The 12,321-nt window shown below is 38.4% G+C and overlaps 1 protein-coding gene across 1 annotated transcript; it reads right to left on the minus strand.

Annotated features, from left to right (window-relative positions):
- Positions 1 to 101: 101 nt before the first annotated feature.
- LOC144651735 (cytoplasmic dynein 1 light intermediate chain 2-like) lies at positions 102 to 12,196 on the minus strand. Its single transcript, XM_078511705.1, has 12 exons — positions 12,111 to 12,196; positions 11,951 to 12,024; positions 11,746 to 11,865; positions 11,418 to 11,648; positions 9,168 to 9,322; positions 8,384 to 8,477; positions 7,869 to 8,004; positions 6,305 to 6,416; positions 5,553 to 5,612; positions 5,170 to 5,223; positions 3,916 to 4,017; positions 102 to 3,209 (listed from the first exon to the last, which is right to left on the minus strand). Exons 1-12 carry the CDS (start codon positions 12,167 to 12,169, stop codon positions 2,988 to 2,990), a joined length of 1,419 nt encoding a protein of 472 aa, XP_078367831.1. The 5' UTR covers positions 12,170 to 12,196; the 3' UTR covers positions 102 to 2,987.
- Between the last annotated feature and the right edge of the window lie 125 nt (positions 12,197 to 12,321).

Below are 12,321 nucleotides of genomic sequence, written 5' to 3' on the forward strand. Positions count from 1 at the left end.
TACAATGGCCAACATCTATCGACCAAAAACAGCACGCTTAAATAGTGCTTCTATAACAGTTGGGCAACGCACACAGTTACAGCAAACAAATCACAACACAGTTTGTATACAGTTACGAGGGTTTATTAGATGATTTTACAGCTTTTCTGTTTGTATTTACTTTTGGACACATTCAACTGAGACTGTACACGACAGAGATACAATAAATAGCCTAACTAACATACAGCCGGTGAGTGTCAAGTTTCTCAGTCAAACGACTCCAAAACAACCTTAATGGGCGATTTACAACAACCGGCCACACGATACAAAATCCGCCATACGACATGGCAGCTACGCACTGGGAGATCCAAAACAAAGAAAAGTCAAGCTTGACTGGTTGAAGTCGCTTTTTTTGTGAATTGGAACCTGTTACATTGTTTTGCCATCTAGCAGGGCGGACTTTGTATCATGTGACCTCTGGTTGCAACAAGCCTATCATTCGCTGAATGTAGCTGAACTGTAAATTATCAAGAACCAAGCAGCAGTACTTGAAAACCAATTTTGGAACCCGTGTTCTCGAAATCATTAATCGAGTTAAAACGAGCACGAAGGTATATCTAGAGAGAAAGGGAGGATTGAGGAGATAAATCAAGCACTCAAGTCAGTGTTCCATCCGTTTTCCTAAGACTTCGAATTTTGTCAAAAACTACTTCACTGGGCGTCGTACAATTTAACTCCCTTCTCGGTGTTTGGAAACTATTTTGCCACTTTGCCATTTTGATTTCGTTTAGGACTGAAAGCAACCAACACCACTATCAAAACCACCTCCATTTATACTCCAAAAACTATTTTGTAAATAAAAATGTTACACCTTGGATGTAACTGAACGAGTGTTCACGTTTAACACGAGATAACATAGAGATGTTGGAACTCAAACCAACCAGGATTAAATTAATCACGACTTTTTCTAAAGAAAATCCTCTATTTTCTGACTACGTTAACTGAATGAAACAACTGATAAACTCTGATCTCCGAGAAATGAGCCTCGCGATCACAAATTAATTATAAAATTTCAGGAGGGGCATGAGTGGGGCAACGTGGGAACTGGGATTTGTCTATTTTTGAACTGGGAAAACGGGATGTGGGACACTGGGACTGGGAATTACAAACAACAATAATGGGAATGGGACTAGGATTTGGACAAAAAATAGACTAGGAATAGGGATTTGGGCAAAATTTAGGCTGGTAAATGGGAGTTTTACCCCCTCTCCCCCCTTTTAGGACCCTTTCTCTGGCCATGCACATGTCATTTACCCGTGCAACTGAGATCATTTATCAAAACATCTTCACGTCGACTTTCCAACAATGTGGTATTACACCGCCTTAAAATTATCATGAACTCGTTCGTAGTGTTTCCGTAAAAAGATAATTATGCATTAGCTATTTTCAGAAATCTATTAGTTACTTGAATATTTTATAGTATCCTGGGCAAATATCTCAATTTTGAACAAAATAACTGCTTTGAAACAATCCGTAAACGGTAAAGGGAATTTAGGTAAAAAATGAATTACCACGGCAGACCATGGTGAACAATTACAACAATATCAGACACAAACATCGACAAAATGATGTCCAGGGAAAACGCCGACCGCGTTTCGTTTTTTCCTGCTTCGAGTTGATAAAAAAGAATACAGAACAATTTATATTTAACATTTGAGTGGAATGCTAAACCGCCATCACCATTTGCACTGCACCTAGGAGAAGCTACAACTAACAAGTAACACATCTGTTTCCACAACAACCTCACTCTGCGCTGACATTAATTCCAGGTTATCCACCATAAATATTTTGCCTTCCTCGACAACTAAACTGGACAACAGCGGTCTCAAACGGCCGGCGCGGTTTTAGATTTCTTAACGTCCTAGCTATTTACATGCCAACTGAATAAACCCTCGTGCGATGGGAGAGTTTTAACTCTCGCTCTCGTTTTAGCCGCAGGCTCTTCTGCCCTCTCAACGAATTTTAGCCTACTCGAATCTTTATGCGAGTCGATGAAATGTTTCGCTCGTTTGACAAAAAGACTCTCAGCTTGTTTGACTGCGCACTGACAGTAATCAATGGGAGCTGAAACTCGCACCATCCAACTCTTATCGACTCTCGTTCTCATTTAATTCGATCTTTACAACCTCGGACTACTCAACAACTACATTCAAAATGGATAGCAAAGCCACACGCGAAACAGTGCATCTTTTCTGTCATCAACTAGGGTGAGAAAGAAATTAAACTAATTCAAACAGAATCATATCTCAGAAAATTGTCTGAGCCCGAGGTTTTCATGTTGCAAAGCAACATGAAGTATGTTTATTACGTCATAGTGACGTGCGTTTGTTTGAGTACCCTCGAGTGATCGCGTTTTATTTTGAGTGTTCCACGGCGACGGCATCGACTAGTGGATTGAGACATTGACATTTTATTCAAGTAGCATCCGAACTTCTTTTGTTTTGACGATTAAAGCGCGATTCAATTGCTTCATCAACGTTCAAGGTGATAAGAAACCTGGTTTTCACTAAGCAGCTGACGCGCCAAGCCGCCCTGTAAGAAACTAACAACTTTTAAAACGTGTGTTTGCCAAGGTTTCTAGGAGTTGTCACAACACATTTTTATCAGAGCACGAATTACTGTGCGAGTGATAGCCTTCTATGCTCTGGTAAGCAGCTTTCTAGCTTACAGTTTCATCGCGCAGTGAGCTCACTTTTCCTATTATTTTCATCTTATTACTTCTGTCACTGACATAACGCACACATCACGGTTTCCCTCCAGGCTAACATTCCCCCATATCGATCTTTTGTATCGTATACATCTTCTAATAGTCTCTTGAACTCCTTTATATCTGCACCAAATTAAAATAGCCTAGCTTTATACAAAATAAATTCCACATGGCACGTGATCCGTGCTCGATAACAGTTTGTATAATCTACTATGAGTTACTTGAAGAATTGCTGAACCTTCTACGATGACTCCGTCGTATCGTTGGCCGCGTTTCCCTGGGACACAATTTTCTTGGCTCTGTTCATGCGATGCAACTCGGCAGCGGCATCACTTCTTACAGCAGTGCCGCCTTGTCCCGGAGCCGCACCAGTCCCGCTCTTCTTGTTGAGGAGGGAATTGAAGAAATTAGCTAGTACTCCTTCACTAGCAGCGCCAGCTGCTCCTGGTTTTCCACCTTCAACCTGCCGGAACAAACCATAAATTTAATACCTGGAACCTATCAAGTAACCCCTGGGCCAAGTTGTTCAAAGCACGATTAAGCTAGATTTATTACGATTAAGCTAAGATTAGCGTGAGTTTTGATATCTGTTTTTTAACTTTTCAGTGAGGATGTTTTTGTTCATATTTTCTGCCCTCCAGTTTTGATGTGAATTGATCTCAAACTCTAACAAAATATAAGTAATAAAAACACGGCTTTCGAACACACCTGTTCTTGGGTTAATTTTCGAAGGAAGCTTGTATTCAACCATGGGTGAGAAAAGGTATTGCTACACATTCTGCATTTTAACAAAATTAAAAAAAAAAAAACACACACACACACACACACACACACCTTGTACTTTGCTTTACCTTCACTGTACATGTACACAGCATAATGATAATATGGAATGCAGTCCAAACTTGGCTACCAGAAAAACTCTTGCAACAATAGAACAACATTTCCTATTTCCTATTCCTTACAGTCAAACTACTCAGTGCGTGCCGCCTAATATTCTAGAATGTGATTGGTTTATTTTTGAATTTGAATGTTTGAAACGAATAATGGAATCCGTTCGCCATTTATCAAAACTATTCCGGAATATTAGGCGGCACTCGCTAAGTATTTTGACTGTTACTGTCCTATCATAATAAGAACCACAAAACAAGCTGAACATAAGTCCAAACTACCTTTGGTCCTCTTGGTACTGGCGACATTCCTCCTCCTGAAGGTCTTCTGTCTGTACTCATCCTGCCACCTGGGCTCCCAGGACCACGGGGCTTGGTGATCTCCTAAGAAAAAGAGCCATAGTTTAAAATATTTTGAAACAGGTTTTGAGGGACATTACCAGCGTGCAAAGAAGTTAGTATCTGCTAGCCTGGGGCTAGTGGATTTTGCAGTTGGGCTAGTGGACGTAATCCTTAGAGAGAAAGGGAAATAAAAATGTATGAGAATACAAAAAATTCTGCATATTCGATTTGAATGCCAAAATAATTTTAAACATTACAGTTTAACCCCTGCTAATACAAGCACCACTTCTCTATAGCAGCCAGAAATTTTTCATCCCAACTGTGCACCAATACAACCATAGGCAAAGCTGCAAACATTTTGTGCTACTTTAAGTACAATGAATCACCACTTTGTTCAGACAAAACGAAAATTAAAGTGGTCGGAAACAAAGGCACACCCCAGCTAAGAAAGTAACAATCTGTTTAATCCGCTCAAGGTAGATTTAAATTCACTTACAAAATGATATACAATAGTCATTGATGTTAAAAGAGAAGAATTGACCGGACAAAATATCCCTCAACAGTTGGGATTTCATCAGACATGGGCAAAATTTGACCAGGCACTTGAATGACTGCTATTTGCAGTCCTGATACACATTAAGGTCTTATGGGGACATGTCGCAGGGACATGTTGCAGCAACATGTAGCAGTGACTGACTCATGTGTTGTTCACACTGAGGGGACACGTAGTAGGGACGATTTTGCGACAGTTTAATCCCTGCGACATGTTGCAGGGACAAAATGTTGCAAGAATTTGTGGTGCACGCGCCAAAAATTATCAGCACACACGAGGGGACATGTCGCTGCGACATGTCCCCGCTACATTTTCTTGCGTGTATACACATTGTGATTCTGTCGCTGCTACACGTCCCTGCTACATGTCCTCTCAGTGTGAACAAGACATAATTTTGTCGCTGCTTCGTGTCGCTGGGACATGTCCCTGCATCTTGACCCCACGTGTGCGGAGACCTTAACTCTTTTTGAAGTCTTAACCCATAACTGCCCCCTTTACCTGTCCATGACAGCCAGTTATTTCTAACCCAGGTTGGCCGGGACTGTAGTAAACAGTCAAATTTCTGAGAAAAGACTTGGAGCAAAGATACACTGAGCAGTCAGAGCTCAGAAGAAGTATAGGAACATTACGTCATCACTCACCGGTTGTTGTCTGCCAATACCAGAAACAGTTGCTGGCATCTTTTGAAGCAGTTGCTATGCAAAAGATAAAAACAAAATACATGAATATCAACATAGACGGCCAGGCTTATGGTATCCCCAATGCTGTCTATAATTGTTGTACTGTATGTAGTTTTACATTTGGTTTTGGTTTAGTATTTTTCAAATCAGTATTTTAATAATATAAAGCTGTTTATTTTTAATTTATTATTACTCTTTGCAGCACCACAGCCAGACGGAAATTCTTATGACAAGAAGCAAAATCATATATAACACTTCTTTCATATTTAAAGTATAACACATATTCTACTATATCAAAAACCAGAAAAAAATAAATTTCAAATTTTCACCAAGGCAAGGTTCACCTGTTGTTTTGCAAGAAATGTTTGTTCCTCCTCTGCAAGAATTTCTTTGTCTTGTATTGGCTGCAAAAAGAAATTCAATTATGACCTTTAGTCACCTGTATGCTACTCAACAAAAGCATAGCACTCCTTGTTTGTCTTCAAGATACAAATGTTTGTACTATACAAATGTAAGTAAGCATTAAGTGAATTATTTTGAGTTTCACAGGGTTCCCATTAGTGAGAACATGCATGCTACCGGTACATGCAGTTTTGATCAAAAATCCCAGCCTGGGAAGTGCCCTATTATTGTGCACCTTTGTGTTAAGTATGTAGCAATATTTTTTTTTCCTCTGATCAAATAATACTTTATTGAGATACCATGTCTACACAGTAGTGTCCCAATGTTTGTTGTTGTTCACTGCTATTTTGAGCCTGACACTCTACCAAACTGAAGGAATTTGTTGATTCATTTGTTTGTTTGCTGGTTCATTGGTTTGTTTGTTCATTTGTACATTCATTTTCTTTTTATTATTTTGACTAGTGCATATGTACATGTACATTTGTATTCCCAAATTATCACTTGTACTATACATGTACATTATCAACTAAACTGGTCCCAACTTGGGAAGTGATCACCAAAATGGCATTCACCAAAATTCTTGCAATGATCAATGATGTACAATGTTTGAATATCAGTCCAAATAAGGGTCTAGGAGAGCTCTCAAGATGGACCCTAAAGAGCCTCCTCACACACATCCAGTTTTCCACATTACCTTTCTTAACTGTGGTTTGACAATGTGATCATCAAACACATCCTCGGGCTGGATTACTTTTAGGTGTTCACTCAGAATGTTTATTTTCTTTATGGAATCCCAACCTGCAGGACTGTAGAGCAAAATTCAATTTTACATTGAATTAATCTCACTAGTTTCATTCATGGTGTAGGCAGATGTATATATTATGTAGCTGTTTTCATGTACATGTAAACCTTGCTTTACTCTATTAGAATTCAAAACACAAAAATAAAAAACATTACAAAAAGGTGCAAACATTCTACATGTCCAAAGTGTTATTATTAATAGTGCACATGTACATCAAAAAACAGGTTATTTATACAGTGAAATTTCAATGTAACAAAGTACCAAGGGATTGGGAAAATGTTCTCGTAATAACGGGGTTCTTAAAATAATTTTGACTTGCTCCAAGTCGCTCGTTTCGTGTCGATAGAGTTAATTGAGTAAGCTTGCTTTGAAATCGCGCGTGAGTGACCGTGCAGAATTCATTTGTCCGTGCGTCGAGGAATGGCTCGGAACGAGCGACTTGTGTCACTTGCAGGAAATCGATTCCGGCTGACGTTTTTTCCGCGAAAAATCGCATCATTTCGTGTGCATTGATTTTTTTTTTTTTTTTACCGTGTTGACGTTAGTTTTGTGCACCGCGTGTGTGCAGCTGACGCGCGCCATGGCGTGTGTTAAGTTGAGATTTTCTTAACTTTTTTGTGGGAAATCATACTCATGGCTTTTAATGGCTTTCTCATTTCTGTAAGATTGAAAAGGGACAGGAACAAAAGAAGGTATTTGTGTTGTTTGTTTAAACACTGATTTAACTGCCGATGTGAAAAGGAAACAAGCCTGCTAAAGAGGTAAAAATGCAACCGTGTCTCGCGAACAGAGCGCGCTATAAAATTGGCGAACAGAGCGTGCTCGGTAAGCTCGCACGCAACAATATGATTGACATAATCTCGATGGCGTCACAGGTGGAAAAAAACTGGTGACGTCACATTTCAGAATTGGCGCGCTGCAGATTAGACAGTCGCTTGTTCCGCCACATCTTCCTTTTTTTTTGCCCGCGCCCCCCTTTTCTTCCCTCCGGCGTGGGAGGGCCCAACCCGGCGGCCCCTGCCAAAGACCATTTTAATTTTATTTTTCCTTTATCTTTATTTCACTCACACATGATGTGAATCACACTTTTTTTGACAACTGCACTTTTATTTGCGTAATGGGAAACCTTGGCAAATTAATATTATATAAATACATAAATACATTATTTGCAAAAACACGATATGTATAACAAAAAATAGTAAGAATTTCGAAAAAAATGTTTGAATAGGTGCTAACTAAAAAAAATTGGTTAAGAAATCGGGGTTAAATGATTGATGAGAGGGAAGGGGAAAACTTTTTTGAAGTTTGCAGAGGAAAATTTTTCATCCCCCCCCCCACCCCCCCTCCAATTTGTGGTGGGGTTTCTTTTTGTTGGGGAGAAAATAATGGTCCATCCCTAAAGGAATATGCTAGTATTTAACAAGAATAACAATGTGCTTGCCATCATTTTACTCACATAAATACTGAATCCTTTTCCACAACCAGGGCAGGACTATTGAATGGCAGGCCATATATTTGATGAACTAAATATCTGTATAATAAACTGCAGTTCTTATTTTCTTTGACAGATGTGTAGAACAAGGTGGCACCATCTACCACATGTCAAGAAAGACAAGCAACAAAGAGGAAATATGATTCACATTTGAACCAAGTAGTTATGGTCTACCGGTAGCTCCCACATGACTACTGGATGGTAAAGGGTCATAGGCTTGACTCCTGTTGGGAGAACTTGGAATTCTTTTCCGCTTTGCTTGGGTCACTTATACATGTACATTGTACTGATTAGTATCTTTCTAATTTCACAACCAAGTTAAACATGTGTTAAGGTTTGAGCCCTGGACAGGATAATGTGCTGTGCTCCTGGGTTTGACTACATGCTCATAATGTAGTAAGTAGTAGTTTGTGCAAATTATTCCATTTCTTATCTTACATGTACACCGTCAAACTACAAGTGCATGTTATTAAGGATACACTTTAAGCAGTGCCTTCTTATGTGTTGTTGAATAAAGTCAAAGTGTTCTTCTCTGTAATCTCTGTCCTTTTCAAGTGCAGACATGCAGTCAGACTGTTCAAAACAAAAATAACAAACAAGCTTTCATTACTTAAACCTTACAGGCTGCATTTAATCTGCCAACTTCAACTCTTAAAATGCAAACATGCACTTGTGCAAGGGCAAGTGATAAATACATGTAAAACCACGAGCCTGGCAGAAAAAAATAATCTAGTAGCTCTTGTCTTTTAGACAGACTAACATTGAAGAAATTTCGAAAATTTAATTGAAGAAATTAAGGTTGAAAATTTTGGTAAACTTATTGAGACCAAACCAGATTCATTTGAAAAGTAAATACATGTACACTTCATACAACAGTGGTGGATATTTATTTAGCCATAAAGTGGTGAGGAAAATATCCACCACTTTCACCGACATTGATGTGAATAATTGTTGTATATATACACCAGAGGGAGGGGGGTGGGGGGTTGTGGGTTTTTCGGGGCGGTTAGTATATATCACACAAGCTAAATAAAATGATGGCCAAAAAGCTTTGGTAGCCGAAGCAAAACATGCCACTATTTTGTTTCTCTTTGGCTACTCAGAGGTGAATAGTACTTTGCTTATCACCTCCGAATTCGCCAATCAGAGCGTATAAATAGTACTTTTTACTTGTGTGGTAAACATGTATACTAATATTGAATGCTGTATACCGCAGTAGTCCAAAGTGATTGACCTTCTTGTATGTACCATAATTGTACTAACCTTTGTGACAACAACTACTACAGGAAGACCAAGATTGTCTGTCAGTACATTTTCATCAAGTGGAAGGAGAACCTTGTCTTCATCTTTTATTCCAGACCTTCTTCTGTCCTCCGTTGATTCATCTGGTTCCACATACTCTTGAAATTGCCGCACAACTACGGGAAAAACAAATGGATCAGGAGTTGATACATTTGAGGTTACTTTTATTAAGAACAAGCTAAAGTAGCAGAACTTTGGAACTACAGTACCACTAAAATGTAAGTTACAGTACCACCTTGTCTTGTTTCTAACAAGACGGTCTTGTTTCTTACGAGAGGCGTCTTGTTTCTCGCAAGACATGACTCGTTTCTCTTAAGGCTTATCTCATTTCTCTCAAGAGACACTGAAGCGCAGGATGAAAGCTTTATGGGAATTTGTTTTACATTATGTATAGTGTAAAATAATGTAAATGTATCTTTTTGTGAATTCTAGGACATTAATTTAATGTTGTCGTGCATGAGCCGAGAGAGATAACAAATATATTAAACATTAGTGACTACCATGTCGAAGAATGACATGCCAAAGAGTTTGAATAGCAAGAGAAACTCAGGGAAGGTATGCTTTATTGTAATATAACATGTGCGTGTACAGGGATCCCACTTGTTTTTAAACTTCCCCTAGAGTAGGTAGTAAGTAAGTAATAAACCTTATTTGATTGTCACTTGCAAATTCTGGCACAAAAACTTACACTTATTGAAGACACTAAAACAAAATAAAAACAACCATATTATGCAAGGTGTTGCATACAGTTTCTGTCTTACAGTGATAAAGTACATGTATTTCTGCAGCTTGGGTAATTTAAATTAATGCACTGTGCATCAAGTCAGGTCAAAAGCTGTACATTGTTTGTAACACACAATGATGTGTGCGGTGAACTAGAACATTAATTAACCACATAAGAACAGCTTAAGCTATAGTACGCACTTGTACATGTACATGGTAAATAGAGATAATTGATGAAATGCAGGTACTTGAATCTCATTACTCACTAAATGACCAGAAAGCACAAACACGTTAAAAAAAAAAAACAATTTAAATGTAAGCCAAAATGACTGTTTCTGGGAATCGTTTATCAAAATAATCTGGAGGAGTTATCATTAGCTTATGTCACAGCTAATCAGCTTAGTATCACATTGACCGATCATGCAACATAAATAACAATTTATTACCACTTGCTTCCCATATCAACTCTAGACAATTCACACTTACATGTAAACATTTCTTGTTGCAAAATGGATTAATATAAGAACACTCTGACTAGATTCCTTAATGTTTCTTATATTTTTGCAAGCACAAGAACCATAAATTCAATTCAGTGAAGTGACCCTATACTTGATCAGACTGAAAAAAATCTGCCTTTGCACCAGGGTAACACAGTGCTTCATAAAACATTCTACTCTATATTTTCATAACACCACCTTAATCTAAAATGATAATTTCTTCTGTTTGCAGTGACAGATATAATATGACAAGTAAAAAAACACTCCAAGTAAAGCTAATGGCTACAAGTGCATTATAATATAGAGCCGGGAATTTATGCACATTTCGATCAATTTTAAGAATAATTCAAATGATCTAGAAAACACGGAACTCTAAATTTATCAATTAAACATGAGACTCGACCCCCAACTGTTAACTGATTCCATTCGATCTCATTCATTAAAATCAAAATCAAAACACGTTTCTTCGTTCAAGATGGCCTCGCATGTAATATTTTGATCACATTTGAGCGAAAGTAAATATGCGAAATAAACGTCAATAATTTACAAACATTCCTTTCCAACCAAAATATATCCTGTCCACCGTATAAATGGCATTTTTGGTGAACTAACCGCAAAAAAAATTCTACAGCTTCAAAATAACTTGAGTACAGTACAGTTCTGATTTCATTTCAGCATAAATCGATATAAAAATCTACTTATTTCAGCAGACAATATAATCGTTTCGAGCATATGTTAGGATAGGAGACATCAAACGATCAAGCTATCAATAAGACGACGTCCTCTTGGTAGATTAAAATTGCGACGTACAAACACCATACAAAATAAAATTTGACACTTTAACAGACTGTCAACTGCATAAGTCTGCGAAACAGCTATATCAACAAAAATAAAGTCACTTCGCTACGCCTATCTGGAAGTAAAATTATTTCTTGCAAGTCGAACACAAAAGAAATATTTGTAAGAAATCAATTTAAATTTATAAACTTACTGCGTTCTTCCATGTCATTCAATTCCTTAGGAGGTAGTTTAAGTGAGTGAATGTGCTCTCTCAGAACCTCCGTCCACGAATGCAAGGATTCCATAATAGTCCATGGTCTGGAAATATCCACAACTTGTACGATAACAGTGTTCGTAACACTTTTGGGAGTTAGTGCATATTGGAGAAGGCTTTTATGAAGAGGATCTCCGTCCAATATCCAAACCCCTAATCGTGTGCTGTCTAAAAAATCAAGTAGAAAATATACCATGTAAGATGCTTACAAAAAAGAACGAAAAAAGGTGTTTTTACGCCTGGAGTTAACCAGTTTATTTCATACCATCTCTCTCCTCGTCGTGTACATTAAGATATGTATACTCCAGTCCATGACCCTTGCTTATCTCGTCTTCTTTCCCTCTAAGCTTAGATATTAATGTCGTTTTTCCTGATCCATCATACCCTGGAAAGAAAGACTTTGTAAGGCGATGCAGATCAAGGAAATAGAGAGTGAAAGAAGGTTTAAAGTTTTGCCGGCAAAAACGAACCTAGCAGTACAATCGACTTGTTGGCTGGAAGTTTTCGGCTTGCTGAACTTGAAACGTCACTCAAAATCGACGACCTGCGGAACGAAAATAGGAACCATGCATCACCATTACAAACTGCCCAAACTTAACCTCGAGGCACAAGCTTTAAACGTCTTAATACCAGAGATCTTTGCCTCCTTCTTCGTCGCCGACCGAACCTCTATCATCGACGTCCGCCATTTTGTTGGATATTTTTCAAAGTTCCCGTATATTGGGCCTGTCTCGGACCCAAGTCCCTCTCATTTGCAATTGCCGCCATTTCGCATTCGCCCCAGGCAATTTTCAGAATAAGCTAGAATGTCTAGAATGGTTTCGGTTCAGTTGCTTTGTAC

Source organism: Oculina patagonica, chromosome 4 (assembly GCF_052425735.1).
Source record: "Oculina patagonica isolate OP01 chromosome 4, crgOcupat, whole genome shotgun sequence".
NCBI classification, from domain to species: Eukaryota; Metazoa; Cnidaria; class Anthozoa; order Scleractinia; family Oculinidae; genus Oculina; species Oculina patagonica.

Bases quoted from the DNA above. Each gene is read 5' to 3' on its own strand.
- LOC144651735 (XM_078511705.1), bottom strand. From the start codon at position 12,169: ATGGCGGACGTCGATGATAGAGGTTCGGTCGGCGACGAAGAAGGAGGC. The intron at 9,323-11,417 runs GTAAGTTTATAA...TTTTTCCCGTAG, and splicing joins GAATGACATGGAAGAACGCA to TTGTGCGGCAATTTCAAGAG. The intron at 8,478-9,167 runs GTTAGTACAATT...TGTTTTGAACAG, and splicing joins TAGTAGTTGTTGTCACAAAG to TCTGACTGCATGTCTGCACT.